Below are 24,216 nucleotides of genomic sequence, written 5' to 3' on the forward strand. Positions count from 1 at the left end.
CACCTTCCCTTCTCGTACATCTCATAACCTTACTCTTACCCACATTAACTCTCAACTTCCTTCTCTCACACACCCTTCCAAATTCTGTCACTAGTCGGTCAAGCTTCTCTTCTGTGTCTGCTACCAGTACAGTATCATCCGCAAACAACAACTGATTTACCTCCCATTCATGATCATTCTCGCCTACCAGTTTTAATCCTCGTCCAAGCACTCGAGCATTCACCTCTCTCACCACTCCATCAACATACAAGTTAAACAACCACGGCGACATCACACATCCCTGTCTCAGCCCCACTCTCACCGGAAACCAATCGCTCACTTCATTTCCTATTCTAACACATGCTTTACTACCTTTGTAGAAACTTTTCACTGCTTGCAACAACCTTCCACCAACTCCATATAACCTCATCACATTCCACATTGCTTCCCTATCAACTCTATCATACGCTTTCTCCAGATCCATAAGTCCTTTTATAGTATATAAATCAAATATCTGTTTTAATGTTGTTAATTTTTTTAAAATATTTATTTTAATTCTCATTACATCTTATATTGTTTATTTATTTCCTTATTTCCTTTCCTCACTGTGCTATTTTTCCCTGTTGGAGCCCTTGGGCTTACAGCGTCTTGCTTTTCCAACTAGAGTTGTAGCATAGCTAGTAATTAATGATAATAATAATACAGTAATAATAAGCATTCAAGTTAGGTTACGCATACCCAAAGGCAAAATTTACCTCTAGGCTTACTTGCCCGATAACAATTTACGAAAAAATTCAAGTTACTAACGGCCTCTTGGTCCCCATTTTGTTCGTTGGTTGTGGACTGTCTGTATATCAAGCATAATGACCATCTAATTTTTATTTTATGTGAAGGTGTGTTATTCTCACTTCCCCAAGAAAGATTAGTGATTTGTTTTATTGTAAAATTATTGTCCTACATAAAATCCATATTGTCTTCATGGAAATATTGATTACTATACAGTGCTATATACTGTGCTAACCACAATGCTTGGTGTTTAGGTTAACTTTCTTTGATGTAAAAACAAATTGGACTTGCAAAGGAGGTCTCAGAACAAAATTTGTTCACATAAAGAGAAATTCCTAAGTTTTAGTACTTGAATCATAAAAATTGTTTTAAAATTTTAAAGATTTCACAGTTTATTTATTAGCTCTGAGTTTTGCACAACAATTTTCAGGTAGATGGTATGGAAGTTCCAGGCCCATTGTTTGACTTCGGGCTACTGATGTTCCATTGTGCTACTCATTTGTTGAAAGCTAAAAGTGGACCTTTCTTTTACCTGTCAAAGCTGGAAGGAGCAAATGAAGCTAAATTATGGAATGACATATTTTGTTGGACTCAGGATAAGCTTGGCATTCCGCAAGGTTAGTTTATATACTTTAAGTTTCTTCTAAGTTTCATTAGAATGGTGTTTGGCATATGTAAAATACAAAATTTGCTTTTATAATGTTTTGTAAATGTCCTTTATTTTCTACTACTGCCAAATGCAAATCACTTTGTTGGTTCTGTAGCGATGATTAGGAAAAGTTAAAAAAAATCTCTCTCTCTCTCTCTCTCTCTCTCTCTCTCTCTCTCTCTCTCTCTCTCTCTCTCTCTCTCTCTCTCTCTCTCTCTTTCTTTCTTTCTTTCTTTTGTTCCTCCTCAGGTAAAAGTTCAATATTTCCCCTATCGGCTACAATACTCCCCTGTTCCGTAACACTGCAAGCTATGTGAAGCTACCACCTCTGTAGGTGCCGACCTCGGTGAACACATGCCCCGCAGATGCTGAAGCCTTATTGAGGATGGGGGCCTTAGGGATCAGCAGCTGGGCTCCGATGTTCGGTGGGAATAGATTTCCCACTGGTCCTTGGTGCCAAGCTGTTGATCCAACTAATTTAGTCAGCACTTTCTCTTTTCCTTTGGTTTTTTGTTTTTTTCATTTTTTCTCCCATCTCCAACTCTTGGGCATGAACTTGTTCCATCTCTTCCAGGGTAGGGCTGCAACGTTTTGAAATAATGGTGATCCCCTTCAATGGTTTGACTGCTTTAATGGCTGACTTCTGCTTGATGATCGTCGAGATCGTAGACATATTCCATCCATATTGTATAGCCAGGTCACTCACACGCACACCGCGTTCATGTTATCTATAATTTCTTGCTTCAATTCTAACCGCTACTAATACCTGTACCGAAACTAAGCTTCTTAGGACCCAGGATTATACGTAAAATTTAAAAGGAAATGTGAGAAAAGGAAGATAATAAGCACTGTTATTAATGGACCGAATGGGGGACAACCACATGATGCACACGAGAACAGAGAACTGACTGATGCGACGCTCAATGGCGTCCCTCTGACGTGCTGCCGTCTACCGGCGTAAACAAGAAACTACGACCGATGCTTCGAGATAATTCTGCGCGTATGGTCTACGTTGGATGTTGGAATGGCTTAAGGTATTGAGACGAAAATTTGATTAAATTTTACTTCGGATGTTGGAACAATCGTATGTAAAGGCAATCGTATGTAGAGGTTCCACTGTATCGTAGATTCGTCTCCTTCTGCACACATTACTTTATCCTTAGATTCCTGTCTTATCAGACACAATCCAATGATGTCCTAAATTAACTATTTCCTTCTCAAAGTGTGTTCTCAACTCAAACATACAACTATGCACAAAACTAGGCTTTTCCAAATAAATATCAAACAAGCATTCACGCACTGAAGGCGCTAAAAGTGCATACATAGGTTCACACAACACATTTTCTTTCCCTATCATACATTTTTCCAAATTAGGCATGACAATGCAAGAGTATCTCTGTTATTGACAGCCAAGTAGGGGCAACTGACTGATACTTGAGTTGCGAATTCCTCCTTTTCTTTCTGAGTCCACAACGACTTGACTTCATACAAGCAAAAATCTGAGTCTTCATTTGTAACAGGTATTTCTACAAGAAAATAAAATTTACTCTTTACTTTATCAATAGTCACAGATGACATTTGGTAAAACTCTGGAAAATTATTTTCTACAGGCGAAATAAACAGTGGAGCGTATTCATGGATCTTTTTCAAGATCCTTAAAAACTCCCCTGGGGGTAGAATAGCAGAGGATATTTCCCTTGTTGTTAAAACATTCTGAATTTGGTTAGCTAGTTTCCTAAATGCAAAGTTAGCTCATTAGCTTCAAAAGCTAATTGTGTAGCACTTTGTACATAAATTACATCTCTGAATTTGATCTATTTCTTTCCCCATAATATTAATTCTATTTTCCAAAACTCTTAGTTCATTCTGACCTTTTTTTACTGCTGAAATTACTGTACGTAATTGTTGATCTAAAACATATGTATGAGAAATAATTTTGTTAATGACTGTGTGGGTATTCTGGGATTCTTGGGTGAACGCTTTTTCTAATTGATCGAGCTCAGAACGGGTAATTAGCCCTGTCCAACTCCTTATCAGCTCACCTATCCAATTAGTTCCACGCTTCTCTCTATTCCCCCTTTGAAAGTATCCAATGATCTACGAAGAGCTCTATGAATCGCGAGAATTGACTGGAGTCTAATTACTGCCACGTCCTCATAAAACTATTTTAACTTTTTGTAACTCACTAGTCTGATCAAGAATCGTAATTAGTGGACTCGCAACTTCATCAGGATCGTAACTGGTCACTAAAACATGAGCGTCTGACTTAAAGGATAATTTAAACTTCTTATTAAAAACTACGCCCTCACGTATTCTCACTTCACTATTCACACACAAACACTAGCGACTATCAGCCACAATGCCGCAAAAGTACATAGGCCTCTCATAGCGGTTGCCCTATGCCTATCGCTAACCTCTACCTAAGGCCAATTTGCAACTTGTTGCGCTTTTAAAAGGCAGAAGCATCTCTCTCTCTCTCTCTCTCTCTCTCTCTCTCTCTCTCTCTCTCTCTCTCTCTCTCTGCGAGAAGGAATTTATGATGAAACCATTGTCTGAGAAATGTTTACAAGTTCTCCAGCTGACCTGTCGTTCGGACCCCAAACAGGGTAAATTGCTGACACATTGTTATTGTCTGAACATGTCAGCTTGCTTTCTGGCACAATTTTCATAATAGAGGCATGTACTTCATACACATTTTGTTTTGCAATACTTCTAAGTATTATTTTATCATGATTGATTTGGGTCACCCTGAATGGCCTGATAATGGCAGATTAGAACTTGTGCTCTTTACTTTGAAGTCTCTTAATATATACACGATCGCCAATTTGAATGTCATGCGGTTGAGCTTTAAATTTCCGATTATAACTACGAATACTGTATTCCTATTTTATGCTATGTTTAAAAATTCATCGACCCTCTCGAAAGCTCTTTTGTTTACATTGGCAACGTAAGCATGAAAATCATCTACATTATATACTGGCAGTTTTTCCTTCTTTGTGAAAACATCGTAGGGCAAATTCAAATCTTGACTAAAAACTAAATAATGAGTACAGTTTCTCCAATGCTCTCATTATATCCTATATTTAAAGCAAACTTTGCCGTTGACAACATATCTGACCAGATATTAGGATTATGTCTAAATATTTAAGCATACCAATTAAAACTTGATTCATAGACTCAACTAACCTATTAGAACTAGGTCTATATGCAAGAATAGGAGAATGCTTAATTCCATGCAACTCAGATATATGACTGAACACTTCATTTACAAATTCGGTTCCGTGATCTGAAACAATTTCTCGAGGAGTACCGAATATCTCAAAGAAAGATCTAAGAGCTCTCGCGACTTCCTGTGCAGATTTATCGATCAAGGGCTACATGAAGGTGTATTTAGTTTGCTCATCTACTAGAACAAAAATGTATTTATGCCCTGCGTGTGAAACAGGTAATGGCCCTATTAAAATCATTATGCACTTGTTGCCATTTATGTTTAACTAAAGGCCAGACTCGGGCTGGAGGTACGTTTAATCTAAGGGATCGGAACAGATTACAGAAGTGACACAAGTCTATATATCTCTTTATTGTTTGTTTTATTCCTTTCCAATGAAAATTATCAGTAGCTCGGCTGAGAGTGTTTGCTACGGTCATATGACTACTGGTGACAAATGTGATAATGCCATTGCCTTACTTATAAAAGGGGCAGGCAATACAGTCCGTTAAACTAATTTGTTTCTTTTCAAATCAGTTACATACAAAAATGTCATCTTCTATCACAAGTCTGTTAGGTGGGAGCGAGAAGTCAGTAGGAAATTCTTCAGTTTCCTTTCCAAGGTTGGCTTTGACTTTACCCCATACAAAATCTTCTTTTTTAAATATTTAACTTAGCCGGTGAATATATAATAACTGTTGCTCCTTTGCGTGTGGACTCTGCTTGTCAAGCATTGCCACCACGACAATTGTCGGACAAGGTTCCTTCAGATGAGGAAGTTGCTGTTCCCCCTCCTACTGATATTCCCTTGGGGACTCTGTCAGACAGAGAGGAGCCTAAAGCTGCTCAGCCCTCTATGGACTTTAAATAAATCATACTGATTTTTAAGGATCTTTGTCCGGATCTTTTTGTAACTGCTGCTCCTCGTTCGCCTAAACGTCAGAGTTTACACTAGGCCTAGCTACTTCGAAGCCGTTGTTTTTCTAAGCTAGTGCTCTCTCGCTCTTCTAAGAGAGCTTTACGTCTGCTAGGCGATTGGTTGATCACCAGGAGGAGTTTGGGGGAGACAGCCTTTGCTTTCCCTCCTTTTAAACTGGCTTATAGAGCGAGAGTCTGGTATGACACAGGAGAAGTTCTCGGCTTGGGAGTTCCTGCCTCTACCCAGATAGACTTCTCAAACCTCATAGACTCTCCCTGGCGCCTGGCCATGAGACGCTCCAAGATTTTATGGTCGGCTTCAGAGCTAGACCATCTCCTGTTAGGAGTTTTTTCGAGCGTTTGAAGTTTTGCTGTACAATTATGTCATGCATAAACAAGGCTATCAGTGATGGCTCCAATACTCTGACAGCCACGTTCTCTGCAGGAACAAGACTATCAGGGATGGCTCCAATGATCTGGCAGCCACGTTCACTGCAGGAGTACGTAAGAGGCAAGTGCGCTCAATGTGTTCTTTGTCAAGACAAACTTCACGATGAAGTCTACCAGGCTGTCTTGACAGCATTAATGGAAGGCGACTGGATGGTCTCTCTCGACCTTCAGGATGCATACTTCCACATTCCTATACACCCGGATTCCCAACCGTTTCTGAGGTTTGTTTACAGGAATGTGGGGTACCAGTTTCGAGCCCTGTACTTTGGCCTCAGTCCTGCTCCTCTCGTGTTTACGAGGCTCATGAGGAATGTGGCAAAAATCCCTCCATCTATCAGGAATCCGAGCCTCCCTGTACTTGGACGACTGGCTTCTCAGAGCATCGTCCAGTCATCGCTGTCTGCAGGATCTACATTGGACGTTGAGTCTGGCCAGGGAGTTGGGACTTTTGGTCAACCTAGAAAAGTCCCAACTGATCCCATCCCAGACTATTCTATATTTGGGGATGGAGATTCGCAGTCCAGTTTTTCGGGCTTTTCCGTCTGCCACCCGAATAGAACAAGCCCTGCTCAAAGTCCAACTAATGCTGAAAAGAGAACGTTTGTTCAGTCAGGAGTTGGAAGAGTCTCGTAGGGACTCTCTTATCCCTGGAGCAGTTTGTCTCGCTAGGGATACTACACCTTCGGCCTCTCCAGTTCCATCTAGCCTCTCAGTGGAACAAGGACAAGACGTTAGAGACGGTATCAATCCCAGTCTCCGAACCAGTAAAGGCATGCCTGAAATGGTGGGACAGCAATATCAGTCTGAGAAAGGGACTATCCCTAGTAGTCAAGAACCCAAACCACGTGTTGTTCTCAGACGCGTCGGATTTGGGTTGGGGTGCGACCCTGGACGGTCGGGAATGCTCGGGTCTGTGGACCTCAAGTCAGAAGAGCATGCACATCAACGGCAAGGAGCTATTAGCAGTCCACTTGGCCTTGATGAAATTCGAAAGCTTTCTTCGAAACAAAGTGGTAGAGGTCAACTCAGACAACACCACAGCTTTGGCGTACATCTCCAAGCAAGGAGGCACACGCTCCCTCACGCTGTACGAGATCGCAAGGGACCTTCTCATATGGTCAAGAAATCGAGGCATCTCCCTGTTGACGAGATTCATCCAGGGGGACTTGAACGTCTTGGCAGACTGTCTCAGTCGGAGGGGTCAGGTGACACCCACGGAATAGACCCTCCACAAGGACGTGTGCAAGAGTCTTTGGGCGACTTGGGGTCAACCCACCATAGACCTCTTTGCCACCTCGTTGACCAAAAGGTTACCAATCTATTGCTCACCAGTCCCAGATCCAGAAGCAATCCACATAGACGCGTTTCTACTGGATTGGTCTCATCTGGACTTATATGCATTCCCACCATTCAAGACAGTCAACAAGGTACTGCAGAAGTTCGCCTCTCACGAAGGGACAAGGTTGACGTTGGTTGCTCCCCTCTGGCCCGCGAGAGAGTGGTTCACCGAGGTACTTCAATGGCTGGTAGACATTCCAAGAAGTCTTCCTCTAAGGGTAGATCTCTTACGTCAGCCCCACGTAAAGAATGTTCATCAAAGCCTCCCCGCGCTTCGTCTGACTGCCTTCAGACTATCGAGAGACTCTCAAGAGCTCGAGGCTTTTCGAAGGAGGCAGCCAGTGCGATTGCGAGAGCTAGGAGAGCTTCTACCATCAGAGTATACCAGTCGAAGTGGAAAGTCTTTCGAGACTGGTGCAAGTCAGCATCTGTGTCCTCTTCCAGTACCTCTGTAGCCCAAATCGCAGATTTTCTTTTACATCTGAGAAATGTTCGCTCCCTCTCAGCTCCCACGATTAAGGGCTACAGGAGCATGTTGGCTTCGGTCTTTCGTCATAGAGGCTTAGATCTTTCCAACAATAAAGATCTCCAAGATCTCCTTAAGTCTTTCGAGACCTCTAAGGAACGTCGTTTGGCAACTCCTGGATGGAACTTAGACGTGGTCCTAAGGTTCCTCATGTCAGACAGGTTTGAGCCATTACATTCAGCCTCCCTGAAGGATCTCACCCTCAAGACGCTTTTCCTAGTGTGCTTGGCTTCGGCTAAAAGGGTCAGTGAAATTCATGCCTTCAGTAAGAACATCGGCTTTTCTACAGAAAAAGCCACATGTTCACTTCAACTTGGTTTCCTGGCCAAAAAATGAACTGCCTTCTCGTCCTTGGCCTAAGTCTTTTGATATACCTTGCCTGTCAGAGATCGTAGGCAACGAACTTGAAAGAGTGCTGTGTCCAGTTAGAGCTCTTAAGTTCTACTTAGCTCGTACTAAGTCCTTACGAGGGGGATCTGAGGCATTATGGTGCTCAGTTAAGAAACCATCATTGCCTATGTCAAAGAATGCTTTGTCATATTTTATCAGATTTTTAATACGAGAGGCTCATTCTCACTTGAATGAAAAAGACCGATGCTTGCTTAAGGTTAAGACGCACGAAGTAAGAGCTATAGCAACTTCCGTGACCTTTAAGCAAAATAGATCACTGCAAAGTATTATGGATGCGACCGTTTGGAGAAGCAAGTCGGTATTCGCGTAATTTTACTTAAAAGATGTCCAGACTCTTTACGAGGACTGCTACACACTGGGTCCATTCGTTACAGCGAGTGCAGTAGTGGGTAAGGGTTCTACCACTACATTCCCTTAATTCCAATATCCTTTTAATCTGCTCTTGAAATGTTTTTTTAATTGGGTTGTACGGAAGGCTAAGAAGCCTTTCGCATCCTTTTTTGATTTGGCGGGTGGTCAAATGTCATTTCTTGAGAGCGCCCAGATTAGGGGTTTGATGAGGTCCTGTTGTATGGGTTGCAGCCCTTGATACTTCAGCTCCTGGGAGTCTTTCAGCATCCTAAGAGGATCGCTGGGCTTCGTGAGGAAGACAGACTAACAAGGCAGAGTAATCGTCTAAGTCAACTTCCTTACCAGGTACCTATATATATTTGGGTTTTGTTTTGATATAACTGTCAAAAACTCTAAGCATATACGCGGTAAACTTAATTAACTCTGGTCTCTACCCACCACCATGGGTGTGAATCAGCAATTATATATTCACCGGCTAAGTTAAATATTTAAAAATGATATTTTAATTATAAAATAAATTTTTGAATATACTTACCCGGTGAATATATAAATTAAAGGCCCTCCCTTCCTCCCCGATAGAGACCCAGCGGGATGAGAAGAATTGAGGCTTGTTTACATGCATATGCGGTATCTGGCCGATAGTTGGCACTGGTGGGCACACCCGCAACCTTCATAGCGATCGCTCGCGAGTTTTTGTGTTTTTTCTGTCGAGCCGTGACATGAGGAACCTTAGGACCACGTCTAAGTTCCATCCAGGAGTTGCCAAACGACGTTCCTTAGAGGTCTCGAAAGACTTAAGGAGATCTTGGAGATCTTTATTGTTGGAAAGATCTAAGCCTCTATGACGAAAGACCGAAGCCAACATGCTCCTGTAGCCCTTAATCGTGGGAGCTGAGAGGGAGCAAACATTTCTCAGATGTAAAAGAAAATCTGCGATTTGGGCTACAGAGGTACTGGAAGAGGACACAGATGCTGACTTGCACCAGTCTCGAAAGACTTTCCACTTCGACTGGTATACTCTGATGGTAGAAGCTCTCCTAGCTCTCGCAATCGCACTGGCTGCCTCCTTCGAAAAGCCTCGAGCTCTTGAGAGTCTCTCGATAGTCTGAAGGCAGTCAGACGAAGCGCGGGGAGGCTTTGATGAACATTCTTTACGTGGGGCTGACGTAAGAGATCTACCCTTAGAGGAAGACTTCTTGGAATGTCTACCAGCCATTGAAGTACCTCGGTGAACCACTCTCTCGCGGGCCAGAGGGGAGCAACCAACGTCAACCTTGTCCCTTCGTGAGAGGCGAACTTCTGCAGTACCTTGTTGACTATCTTGAATGGTGGGAATGCATATAAGTCCAGATGAGACCAATCCAGTAGAAACGCGTCTATGTGGATTGCTTCTGGATCTGGGACTGGTGAGCAATAGATTGGTAACCTTTTGGTCAACGAGGTGGCAAAGAGGTCTATGGTGGGTTGACCCCAAGTCGCCCAAAGACTCTTGCACACGTCCTTGTGGAGGGTCTATTCCGTGGGTGTCACCTGACCCCTCCGACTGAGACAGTCTGCCAAGACGTTCAAGTCCCCCTGGATGAATCTCGTCAACAGGGAGATGCCTCGATTTCTTGACCATATGAGAAGGTCCCTTGCGATCTCGTACAGCGTGAGGGAGCGTGTGCCTCCTTGCTTGGAGATGTACGCCAAAGCTGTGGTGTTGTCTGAGTTGACCTCTACCACTTTGTTTCGAAGAAAGCTTTCGAATTTCATCAAGGCCAAGTGGACTGCTAATAGCTCCTTGCCGTTGATGTGCATGCTCTTCTGACTTGAGGTCCACAGACCCGAGCATTCCCGACCGTCCAGGGTCGCACCCCAACCCAAATCCGACGCGTCTGAGAACAACACGTGGTTTGGGTTCTTGACTACTAGGGATAGTCCCTTTCTCAGACTGATATTGCTGTCCCACCATTTCAGGCATGCCTTTACTGGTTCGGAGACTGGGATTGATACCGTCTCTAACGTCTTGTCCTTGTTCCAGTGAGAGGCTAGATGGAACTGGAGAGGCCGAAGGTGTAGTATCCCTAGCGAGACAGACTGCTCCAGGGATAAGAGAGTCCCTACGAGACTCTTCCAACTCCTGACTGAACAAACGTTCTCTTTTCAGCATTAGTTGGACTTTGAGCAGGGCTTGTTCTATTCGGGTGGCAGACGGAAAAACCCGAAAAACTGGACTGCGAATCTCCATCCCCAAATATAGAATAGTCTGGGATGGGATCAGTTGGGACTTTTCTAGGTTGACCAAAAGTCCCAACTCCCTGGCCAGACTCAACGTCCAATGTAGATCCTGCAGACAGCGATGACTGGACGATGCTCTGAGAAGCCAGTCGTCCAAGTACAGGGAGGCTCGGATTCCTGATAGATGGAGGGATTTTTGCCACATTCCTCATGAGCCTCGTAAACACGAGAGGAGCAGGACTGAGGCCAAAGTACAGGGCTCGAAACTGGTACCCCACATTCCTGTAAACAAACCTCAGAAACGGTTGGGAATCCGGGTGTATAGGAATGTGGAAGTATGCATCCTGAAGGTCGAGAGAGACCATCCAGTCGCCTTCCATTAATGCTGTCAAGACAGCCTGGTAGACTTCATCGTGAAGTTTGTCTTGACAAAGAACACATTGAGCGCACTTGCCTCTTACGTACTCCTGCAGTGAACGTGGCTGCCAGATCATTGGAGCCATCCCTGATAGTCTTGTTCCTGCAGAGAACGTGGCTGTCAGAGTATTGGAGCCATCCCTGATAGCCTTGTTTATGCATGACATAATTGTACAGCAAAACTTCAAACGCTCGAAAAAACTCCTAACAGGAGATGGTCTAGCTCTGAAGCCGACCATAAAATCTTGGAGCGTCTCATGGCCAGGCGCCAGGGAGAGTCTATGAGGTTTGAGAAGTCTATCTGGGCAGAGGCAGGAACTCCCAAGCCGAGAACTTCTCCCGTGTCATACCAGACTCTCGCTCTATAAGCCAGTTTAAAAGGAGGGAAAGCAAAGGCTGTCTCCCCCAAACTCCTCCTGGTGATCAACCAATCGCCTAGCAAACGTAAAGCTCTCTTAGAAGAGCGAGAGAGCACTAGCTTAGAAAAACAACGGCTTCGAAGTAGCTAGGTCTAGTGTAAACTCTGACGTTTAGGCGAACGAGGAGCAGCAGTTACAAAAAGATCCGGACAAAGATCCTTAAAAATCAGTATGATTTATTTAAAGTCCATAGAGGGCTGAGCAGCTTTAGGCTCCTCTCCGTCTGACAGAGTCCCCAAGGGAATATCAGTAGGAGGGGGAACAGCAACTTCCTCATCTGAAGGAACCTTGTCCGACAATTGTCGTGGTGGCAATGCTTGACAAGCAGAGTCCACACCCAAAGGAGCAACAGTTATTATATATTCACCAGGTAAGTATATTCAAAAGTTTATTTTATAATTAAAATATCATTATTCTGTGTGCTAATTAGCTGTCCTACATCCAAGTCACAATCATAATTCCAAACGTTGTATGCCTCGAGGACAGGTTCATTTTAACGCTGCTCATTCAATTCATTCATACTCAAATAGGGCCCAGTGCATTCATTCACTCTTCCTGTCCGATCGGCTGACGTCCCTTCTGTGTGTGAAGCGTCACCGTGACTGGTTTGCTCAGGTTGGCGCTTTTTCATCGACCTTGTTATAGCAGCGATAGATCGAGATAAGGCATCTGCGTCTATGTTAGTACGCCCAGGAATGTATTAAAATCCTACAATATCAAATTCTAACAATGCTTCTAACCACCTTGCCTGACGACTCAATAAATCTGACTTCCTAAAAATGTATGACAAAGGTTGATGATCAGACTTAAGACAAATCTTATGTCATAAGTGGAAATAGCGATTCCTTTCTAATACCCACTTTATGGCAAGAGCTTCTTTATCAAGTGCTGAGTAACGGGTTTCAGGTCCCTTCAACACCTGTGAGGCGAACGCTACAAGGCGGGAAATCCCTTCATCAATTTGCTCTATTACCCCTCCAATGGTGATATCGCTTGCATCACATTACTAAAAAATCACAATCGAATTTGGGGAAAGACTAAAAAATTATCTTTAGACAAAGTTAGTTTCAATTTCTGAAATGCAAATGCATCATCATGTTCATGTGTCCATTCAAAATTCTCTGTCTTTCTATGTTTATCTAAAGGGCACAAGATTTTCCCAAAATCTTTGATAAGGTGCCTGTAATAAGATGCTAACCCTAAGAATGAACTAACTTGTTTAGGTATTTGCGGACGAGGGTAAGTCCTAATCGCCTCTATTTTGTCTGCCATAGGGCGTACGCCCTTGTTACTGAGTATGTGACCTAGAAATTAAACTTCTGGCTGAAATAGCTGACACTTTACTAAATTGAATAAGATAATTATATCATCTTGATAAATCAACACAGCATTTTCTACTAATCCAGAAAATATGCTCATCATTACACGGGAAAAATACGTGGGCGCGTTCTTCAAACCAAAGGATAAAATATTAAAGGAATATAATGAATCACCTGCGACAAATGCAGTTTTTTCTTTACTCTTGGGATCGATTGCAATTTGGTGATACCCCAATTTAAGATCTAGGGTAGAAAACAACATATTATTTCTGACTTTACATAAAATTTCTTCAATGGATGGTAAAAGGAACAAATCGCCTTTTGTTACACTATTTAACTAATAGTAATCTACAAATATGTGTAAAGCGCCAGACTTTCTCTTTACAACTGCGATAGGAGATCGCCAGGGAGAATCAGAGACCGAGATTATTCCATCCTCTTCCATCTCTGCTAACTGTCTATTTACTTCAGTCTGATATGCAAAGGGTACTCAATAAGGATAAGTTAATAAGTTACAACTGCTGGACTGTCTCATGTATCTATGTGAAAAGGCATAGTCACAATATCCAGGTGGCTCCTCATTCATTACAAATACGTCTTGATATTCTTCCAAAAATTTGTGCAACATTAAAATGATATCTATCAGGTGTTAAACTAAGTCCCAAATTCTTTCAAGCACATGCGCATTCTTATGAGGTACTTTGCTGAATGGAGGCGTTGAACATTAAATTTACATTCCTCTCAACTCAAGCTATTAACGTGGTTTCCCTAAGTAATACTGGTACAGATGCAAAATTATGAAACGACACTTTAATTTTCCCATCCTCAATTTGAACTACCGAGTCCTGCATTAAATTAGTGTCAAAATCTACATGGAGCGTAAGGATGCCAATCCCATTCTTGAACTCTTTGATACACACATTTAATTCTAACACTACAGCAGAAGAGGGATCAATACACATTTCTTGGGAAAGTCGAAGTTCATACTTATCAGAAACATTTTCAACAGGTTCTATTATGGGGGCTACTGATGCAACTGTCCTTCCAATGGGTAGGATGGGATCCCTCCAAGTTACGGTTAATCTCTCAGGAGATGAAAGTACATTTAACCCTAGTAACCAGATCCCGTCAGAACCAAAAACGACATCAGTGCCCGTAATGCCTAACTCGGGGACAACATAGAAATCATGAATAAACTTTTCTTCCCCTAACTCAAAAGACTGAGAACAAAAACTGATATAAAAACCTTTTTCACCCCAAACCCTTGACACATTAAAGGAACCTCATTCTAAACCTGATTTACTGTAATGTGTGATTCAATAATGAGAGAAACAAATGCCCCTGTATCTATCAAACAGTTTTTATAACCTGATGGGAACTTAATTGTGATACAGGCTGCTGGGGCACTGTCTTCGGTCTTCTTCCTATTGGGTCGTCTTTGGCGCTGCTCTCACCGCTCGGGCTTGTCCTTCGGCGGGCGGAGGATGCAATGATGGGGGTGTCCACCATGGGAAGGCATGCAGAAAACCCACTGTGGGTTGAGGGTAGTAGGGTGGTGCTCCAACCATGGGTTTTGATCCTTCTATTGCTAATGGCGATGCCGTTACTACTTGTCAGGGGTTTGAGCCGATTTACATTGACGGTCGTAATGACCCCACTTTCCGCAGTAGAAACACTGCAGCTTCTGTTTTTGCGACTTATTTTTGCCCCATGACCCGAGGTTTTCTTCTTGACACTGACTGCTTCTAGACGATTGACTCGAGGAGAACGACGTTGACTAGGCCTGCTGTTGTTGCTTATGTCCTTCGGAATGGGGTTTTCCTCCCTCCCGTTTGGTGTTTGTACCCGACATCAAGGTTCTGACATTCTCCTTGGCCCTCTCTATGGGCATGGTCTGATACAGTGTGCCCCACGTGTATACAGGAAGTTGGGATTTAATTTTTTTCCTTAACCAAGGATCTTTAATGTCCTCTAAGGCCTCATGGCCATTCAAAAAGTCTTCTAACTCTTCGGCAATTCTTGTGAAAAATTTAAAGAGTGACTCGCCTTGTTTTCTTGTCGGCTCATAGTTACACAAGTGATCGTGTAAACTGGCGGTACTCAGGCCTAATCTTCGTTGCAGGTCCCATCTCAACATTCCCCACGATGTTGGGTTGATGCATTACGGATCTGTCCTCACCTCTCTATGTACATCTCCTCGAATTCTTTGTTTCGCCAGGACAATTTTTTGTCTATCTGTCCAGCATCTTTCTGATGTCGCAGCCTCTATGGTACTTAAACAGGTTCAGTTGAAAGGAATCTGCGTCCTTCTTCCGGTACTAAGTCCTCAAACACGGGTACATGATCTGTCAATGGGGGAAACGTACCGTATTCGCTCGGCCATCCGTCTCTTCTTGGTGCCCACTTGTGATAAGTACCATCTTCGCTTGACTGTCCATCTCTTCTTAGCTGGGATTCGAATCCATCTTCTTCATGTGAAAATAATGTTGTCAAAAACTCCCTGTGGTTCTGGTCCTCCTGTGCCAGCAGTTGTTCCTGGAAAAGTAATTTCTCCTTCGGGCCCTATAAAATGACGTATGTCTCCAATGTTGTCCTGGATAGTGATTATAACATTTTCTGGTTGTTTTTCGGCAGTGCTCATTTTCTAGTCTTTTCACTCCAACTGTTGCATAAGATATCCCACCGCTGCCGCCACTTGTCATCACGTGGCCATGTGGTAATTGTGGCTTAAGACATAAAAATATGGGAAACGAGGATAATGACAGGTGTTACTCTGTATCTTTTTCTACAGTTGGTTATTTAACAAAAATTAATTCACAATCTTATTGAACACATAAATAATCAGTTACGGTAGCGTTGAATTATCTTGAAAATCTTTGTCACAAATTACAAAGTTGAATTCAAAATTCAAAATCTTCTAAGTGCTCCTTAATGGTACATCTAAGTTACAAAGTTCTAAGGTCTAGCATTGGAGAGGGATGCAGCGGGGGTTTAGAAAGTTATTGAAAAAAAAACTACATTCTGCAATGGATGTTGATAAGGCCAGGATCGGCCTCATACAACGGGACGGTACTATCTATCTCTACTAAGACTCCTGATTTTTGGCTATACTTTCTCCTTATGTTTGGCAGGACCCGAATGGGGTACCATGGGTGTCCACTTGGGTTTAGGTTGAGGAGGTGGCTGTCCCAATTCTTCAATGATTTGCACTTCTGCTGCTGTCTCTTCTCCGCCTCCAGCCCTGTGGGGAAAAGGATATGATTCAGCAATATGACAGATCAGCAACACGTGACTGTTGCAGATTGAGCAATTCAGAGCTTCAAATTCACAGATCAACAGTTTTATGCCTGCATTCGTCTCGTTATTGTTTTTTTTTCTTTTTAGTTTACCTAGCTTTACTTTATCTTCTGTGACAGTAGGTTAAGTAAAATTTGGAAATTACATATAAAAATCAGGCTGTACTATACAGTATATCAGTTTAGAGAAATAGGTGTTACTACATGAACATAAGTCGTAGTATGACAATGAAACAATATCCTACAGATTTTGTAGATCTGTGATCAAAGCCTTCAGGAGAATATTGGGAGTTGAATGGCAGTACAGGATTAAAAATGAATCTATAAGAGAGATTACTTGTGTGCCATATGGGGATGAGATCATGGTAAGGGGTAGATGGAGATGGTTTGGCCAAGCTTTTTGCACTCCCCAAGAGAGATTAGTTCACCAAACTTTTAACTGGGCTCCACAAGACACTAGAAGATTTGGATGACCTAGGTCCACATGGCTGGGGACTATGAAATTTTGAAGTAGGTGGTGATGAATGGAGAAGTATTGATTTAAAAGCTCAAGATAGAGACGACTGGCGAAATCTAACCAAGGCTCTTTCCGTCAATAGGCATAGGAGGAGATGATGATGATGGCAAATCAGTAAGAGAGAGATGGATGTTATGTCCAACAGGTTAAATTTTTTTTTTTTTAAATCTCAAAGATTGATATTTTTTGACATAATAGAGTTATGAGAAAATATTAGTTTAAAAAGTATTAGAAGTTCAAATAATGTTACAAATACCTATAGGAAGGTCCATGAAAATTCATCCACAAAGTGGATATGATATAGGTGAATTAGAAAATGTAAATGATGTTGATAGAGAAAAAGCAGTTTGGTTTTATCCTTTATTAAAATTCAGCACAGTATTTTGAAAATAAATGAAATATTTTCTCTTTTTAGGTTCAATTAAAGCCTGTGTGCTCATTGAAAATATTTTGGCATCGTTTGAAATGGAAGAGATTCTGTATGAACTTCGTGAACATTCCTTGGGACTCAATTGTGGAATTTGGGATTATTCTGCGTCATTTGTCAATAAGTTTGGTAAGTATCTATTGAATTTCTGCCAATTCTACTACCTGAATGGTCTTCCTAATCAGGTGGTTGAATCAGTGGAACTTGAAAAGTTCAAACTTGCAGCGAATGTTTTTATGATGAACAGGCTGACATAAGTTTCTCTTCTTTATAGTTTATTTATGAGAGATCTATTTTAATGTTACTGTTCTTAAATTATTTAATTTTAATTTTTCATTACTTCTCTTGTAGTTTGTTTATTTCATTATTTCTTTTCCTCAGTGGGCTATTTTCCCTGTTGGAGCCCTAGCATTCTGCCTTCCCAACTTTAATTGTTCCTTAGCTAGTAATAATAAAGATAATGTCATGTATGAAAACATATTAGAGAAATTTAAAGAAAATTTTTTTACATTACTTAATAGTACCCATGATATGTGATTAAGAATTTATTTTCAGTAGGTAACTGTCAGCATTTAGTTGTTTTTATGTCCTCTAATCATTTTAATGAGACGATGAAACAATTTTAACTTGGGGATCAGAATTTTCTCGGATATTATAATATATGATCATAATTATCCTCTGTTTACCGTATATTTTCTATTTTCTCTGCTGGTGATGTTTCACGTTTAACTCTACTGTATTATTATCCTTAGGCATTTTGTTTTCATGGTCCAAAAGAAAGTTTTTCATTGTTGAAGTGCTACACCATTAGATGTTGAAGAAATATATAAATCATACTACAGTTTATCAATCAGTATTATTATTATTACAAGCTAAGCTACATTTCTAGTTGAAAAAGCAGGATGCTATAGGCTCAAGGGCTCTAACAGGGAAAAATAACCCAGGGAGGAATGGGAATAATAAAATTAATAAACTGCAAGGTAAGCAATGAATAGTTAAAATAAAATATTTTAGGAACAGTAACAGCTTTAAATTAGATCTTTCATATATAGACTATAAATATAGACTATAAAAACTTAAAAAAGAACAAAGGAAGAGAAATAAGATAGAATAGTGTACCCCCAAGCAATACATGGATTTAGAGCAAACAATTAAGAAAGTATCGTGCCATAGATTTTTAGATTAGTGTAAGAAATGTGTAAATCAGCTTATTGGATGAAAAGCACAGTATGATATACAGTATATTTTACTAAAGTAACTGAATCATGCTCAATCCTTTCTCAATTCATGACTCTAAATAGCAGGTTTTGCCTTGAATTAACCCTTTTACCCCCAGGCTATTTGGAACTTTCCAACCCTTAACCCCCAGGGGTTATTTTTTTTCAAGCACATTTTGCAGTATATATTTTTTTAATTGCTCTAACAGCCTTAATTTTCGTCATAGAGAGGTCAGGTTGGTCTCGTTCTCTTGGAAAATGCCTGAAGTTTCTCAAAAAACTATAAAAAATGTGAAAAAAAAAATGTAAATAGCAGTTTTTTGCAAGGACGTATCGGTACGTCCATGGGTGTAAAGAGATGAGTTTTGTGAAATGTACCAGTACGTCCTTTGGGGGTAAAATAGTTAACTTATCTATATGAAGCTTTGTTTTGAATTTTTATCATAGTACCTTGAGATTTTCTATTTTAATGCATTGATAAGGAATGAACACTCTGTTGGAGAATACTGATTGGTTATTTTACAAGCCTTTAAAGTTTAAGCTGTGTACTCTAATACATTTCCAGAGTGTAAACATTATTATTTTTTCAGGGCATAGAAAGGATTTTGTTCTCCCCGATCGAAATAAGTATGTCAACATGCAGCGTAATTTTCTGCGTTCGTACATGAATTTGGTCATTCAGATATGTCATAAACATGGGGCCCATGCAACTGGAGGAATGGCAGCAACAATCCTTGAATCTCGGTAATGTGAAATTTTCTTTCATTCTAAATTTTTACATAAATTCTTACTTGAATCATTCTTTTACTAGTCAAGAAATCAGTATGTCTGTTCATATATTTTGATAAAAGTACTTCAATAAAGTTTCAGTCATTTCATTGTGTTGTAGAACATATTCTTCCTAGGAAAATAAGTCAAAAACTATATTTGAAACTGTAGAAAGAATAAATTGCATGTCACTCCACCTTAATGCTTCAACATCCTTCTATAAGAAAAATGTCTCTAACTAGTCATATTTTTGCTTGGTATTATTTTTACTCCATACACTTCCCAATCTATTATTTGTTTCCTAATTTTTCTACAAAATTAAATCCCTGGCACAAGTTTCTTCCGGAAAACTCTGAAAAAATCTCTACTGTGTAAGCCCTGACCCTCTGGTGATGCTACACATAACATTTACAGTAATAGCATTCTGTAACTTGACAGTGTTGATAGTTACTCAGTTCTCCCAGTTTTGTCATTTATGAATTTCTTTTTGGTCTCTTAAGGTGGCGGTGAGATTTACTCCAGGGAAGGAAAAAATCTCACCCACTTAGGGCTAGGTAGGCACAAGAGAAGGGAAAAGGGTGGTAATGGGAGACTCAGAAATTGGTGAGGCAGCATGACAGGAAGGCCTACCTGTCATATTAGGACACGAATAGTGTTCTAAAGGGTCTGCAGTGATAGGGCACAGAGAGCAAGTCCTCACAACTAGCCATAGCCTACCAAACACTAAGAGGGAAGCCTAGGAATGGTTAAGGAGGCACAAGAGTCTATCTGCAAGCATTAGAAAAGGGGGTAATGCACTCCAATGGGTAAACAAGAAGTAGACACAGGAAACAAGTTTACAAGACCCTTTCCGCCCCGCCAAACATACAGGCTAAGTGGAAAGTGAAAACCGTCACCCTAGGACAACTGTAAAACACTATCCAACTCCCAGAAGGACCTTCACGACTGCAGCTCCCCGCTGAGACAAGGTGAAAGAAGGGGATGGTGCACAAAGGAAAATTACCAGTCATGGCCGCCTGCCAGGTAGGAGCTAACCTAAGTCAGTGCTGATAAAAAACACACAAGTAACACCATAAAGAGGGTTGGGATACCTGAAATCATACCACACTGTAAAAGAATAATGTAAAATATATTCCTACAATAATATGACTAAATAACTAAGCATTTTTGAGCAATTTGAAAACATGATACAATAGCGCCGACCACAGACAATAAAAAGCATGGAAATCAAATAAAAAAAAGGGGTGGGTTTGCAAAATTCTCCAACACACTAGAAAAGGGTACTCAACTTAGTTGATGTGGAAGAAGCTGAAGCATCCATAATTGCTAAAACACTAAAAAGGTTAAGAAAACCGGCAGAAAAAACTCCAAGCGACCGTCAAAGATGGTGCTACAAAAGGGAATGGATCAACAGGAAACATGTTAGTTGTAGCACATTGAGCTTGGGAATTGTAACGTCTCTCTCACCCACTTATTCCTACCCTATCCCTTATCCTTCGAGACAAGGTTAACTCAATTCGGGGAAGGATAACCATGGCTTGTTATTAACACGTTCCTGTTATATACATGATATCTCTTGGGATGTTCGCTCAGAGGCTAGGACTCTGGTGATACCTGTGAGGTAAAATTTCTCTGGTATATCACTCACAGAAATATCCCAAGTAGAAGCTGCGAATGAGGAACTTCCATCAGAACAACATGCCGCGAGCCCTAAAATGATTTATAGTAGGGGTATCATTTAAGACCCAGCTTCATTAAGAGGAATGGAGGACATAGTTCTACTTTTAACTTACTTTAAGGGTTGCTTTTCTGGTCCTGTACAGCATGGGGGCCCCTACTTAGTACAGTTCCTTCTTTGGATAGTACTGTACTCATAGGTAATCATGACCGTTTATACTCAGTGATGTCTTGACTCTTCTGGGAGAACATCTGAAATATTCCTCTTCATAGACCTCTTTGGCAGGCTCTCTTGATGAGGTAGTTGTAATTACTGCCCTTAGGTCATTATACGTAAGTGGTTCTTTCCTAGAGTCTTGTAGCCTTTCTAGGTTAGGAAGAAAGTACCGAAGTCTTGTTTTAACTCATGACCAAAAAAACAGAAGGGCAACTTTCAACTTCTCAATGAGTAAATCCTCATAGCATTATGTCCCTCCAGGGACATTGAAAGTCCAGTTTCTTCTGCCCAGGAAGGAGTTCTGAGTTCTGCGTAAATATTATGACGCTAAACACTACTCGTACCATGGATACTAAGGTAGACCTTGTTTCTCAGGATGGTTGACATCTTCCCAGAGAAAAGGTTCTGTCATCAATCCTGGTTTGGAAAGAATAATTTCTGCATGGAACAGATAAAAGCTGTCAGCTCATTGACAGATATCTGGTCATCACTAGATGTGGTTTGCTCCCTACCATGGTAGGGTAGAGAGGATCCCTGTTTCATAGACTAGTCATCCATTCACAATTTTGATTTCTGACAAGGGTATGTGTTACAAATCACAGCTTCATCTCAAAAGGTAAACTCTTAACAATCTTTCTAGAGGATAAATTGTCAAGGATTGTTGTTGGTACCTCAGTTCGGGTAACCAATAGTTCAGCAATAAACAAAATGAACAGCTATGCTAGAAATTGTCATGACTCTTTTTGTAGTAACTTCAATAGAGGGATCTGTGTATTAAGTCTAGTGTCGATTCTTGTTAGCCATCAGTGGCAGGCATGGTTACAGTACTAGTCATGGGAGTTGCTTGTAGACATGTTAGGGCCATTGCTCTCCTATTACTATTCCTACTTTGTCCAGAAATTTTGTCAGAGGACTGGGGCCATACTGAAGGATCTCTTTAGTTGCCTTCAGAATTTTGCATGCAATAGTAGTGTCTGGCTCGGCTAACCACTGCTATTTTTGTAGAAGTCGATGGGTAGGCATTCGAAAAAGTCGTCACCTTTTAGTGACCACGATGTGATTTTCTTTGACCTGAAGATAGTTTCCTCCCTAAAGAACCTCTTCTGGGTTGTGCATTAAAAGAAGAGACAGGTGGACGGAGGCAGTGGGAGTGATTTTGTCGGGAGAGTTGGTGATGTCAGACATCTTGGGTCATTCCGGGTTCACCAATTTGTTGGTTAGGGTTTAAACAAAAATGTTGGCTGGTATCAACTCATTTATCATCACAGAATTTTGTCATTAAACCACTCCTATCAAGCAGAAAGATAAGAAATATATTCACCTGAAAAGGTGCACTTTTACAATTCAGGTGTGTTTCTGCACACCAGCTAAATGCTTGGAATATATTTTATTTACAGGTACAAAACCATTTTAATCATTTGAATTGAAAGCACACCATACTGTATTCATTATTAGAGGTTAGTTTCAGTTTTAAAGATAAAGTACTGTCATTCCTAAAATACTGTAGCAAAAATGTCTTCAAATGGCCCAGGGAACAATAATATAAATAGGCATCACCTCTCATTTTGGTTCTGGGCAAAGGGACCCAACATGCAATATATACTTCAAGTAAGAATTCTGTTTCAATGCATTGAACTACAAAGGCTAGGAAATAATTGAAGATCATGATGAGATTATGAAAATAAAAATGAAAGTCTTATATAGAATTAATTCATTTTATAAAGTTAACAATAAAGCTAATATGCATCTAATCATTAAATTATGGACAAAAATATAACAAGAATAAGATTGAAACTCACACATAGCAAGTCTCAGAGTTTGGCAGCATACAACACCAGTTACAAGTCCTCCATCTCCTCTCTTCGGGAGGCATTGAGTGGTGTTTTGAGAGGAGAGGCTCGTGTCCCGTGAGGGCTCTTTGGCTATCTGGAAAGGACCCTACACCTCAGGCCTGAGTGTTGGAGACTTTTCATTAGTACTGGCAGATGCAGGAAAAAAAGTTTCAAGGAACACCGTCTCTTTCTGGCTTTGTGAGACGATCCATAGAGCTTGCGCCTCGACTGATGAGAGTGTCGAGAGGCTAACCAGGACTAGATCTCGCAAAGTCAAGGGTATTGTCCTCACACGCACTTCTAAGAAGCTGTTAGTCGGCCAGGTATTCAAGGCAGGTGTCTGGAATAGGCAGACAACCTTCATGGCTTTTTATTTGCAAAAGTATAACCACAAATTTCTTGATACTTTTATGCTTGGGCCTGTGGTTGTTGCTCAAGCCATTATGTAGTGAGCTCAGCTCCCATATGGGACAAGAATACATCTTGTCAATTATGAATAGTCTCCGACTGAAAAGGGGGTGAGGCTTCTTGCCCCTCATCTGAACCAGCCTGATAACTCCTCGTTATCCTTTTTCAACAACTAATTCCAGCTCGCTCTAAAGAAGTCTCTCTAGTGTTATCTTGCTTGATGGTACACTCGCACACATAGTTCTCTTATTTCTCTTCCTCTTGTTTTTATTTAAGTTTTTGTATTTTATATATGAAAGTGATTATAATAATGATAATGATAATAGGACTCAAGTTTGCATCATCATTATCATCATCTCCTCCTACGCCTATTAACTCAAAGAGCCTCAGTTAGATTTCGCCTGTAGTCTCTATCTTGAGCTTTTGATTTTAAATCAATACTTCTCCATTCATCATCTCTTACTTCACGCTTCATAGTTCTCAACCATGTTGGCCTGGGTCTTCTAACTCCTCTAGTACCTTGTGGAGCCCACTTAAAAGTTTGGTGAACTAATCTCTCTTGGGAGAGTGCGAAGAGCATGCCCAAACCATCTCCATCTACTCCTCACCATGATCTCATCCACGTATGGCACTCAAGTAATCTCTTTTGTAGGTTCATTTATAATCTGGTCTTACCAATTAACTCCCAATATTGTTCTGAGGGTTTTGTTCTCAAATCTACAAAATATATTGGATATTGATTCATTGTCATACCACGACTCATGTTCATACAGTAACACCGACCTCATTAAACTGATATATAACCTGATTTTTATATGAAATTTCAAGCAATTTAATTTCCAATTCTATTATTTGTTTCCTAATTT

At 40.8% G+C, this 24,216-nt stretch overlaps 1 protein-coding gene across 1 annotated transcript in view; it reads left to right on the forward strand.

Moving 5' to 3' along the window:
* LOC137623637 (malate synthase-like) overlaps positions 1–24,216 on the forward strand; it is a 177,630-nt gene that overhangs the window by 98,888 nt on the left and 54,526 nt on the right. Inside the window, exons 5-7 of the mRNA XM_068354470.1 lie at positions 1,196–1,382; positions 17,220–17,360; positions 19,039–19,192. Coding sequence (XP_068210571.1) covers positions 1,196–1,382; positions 17,220–17,360; positions 19,039–19,192 — 482 coding nt within the window. The remainder of the gene's footprint in view (positions 1–1,195; positions 1,383–17,219; positions 17,361–19,038; positions 19,193–24,216) is intronic.

This window comes from Palaemon carinicauda, chromosome 30, assembly GCF_036898095.1.
Source record: "Palaemon carinicauda isolate YSFRI2023 chromosome 30, ASM3689809v2, whole genome shotgun sequence".
In the NCBI taxonomy this organism is placed as follows: Eukaryota; Metazoa; Arthropoda; class Malacostraca; order Decapoda; family Palaemonidae; genus Palaemon; species Palaemon carinicauda.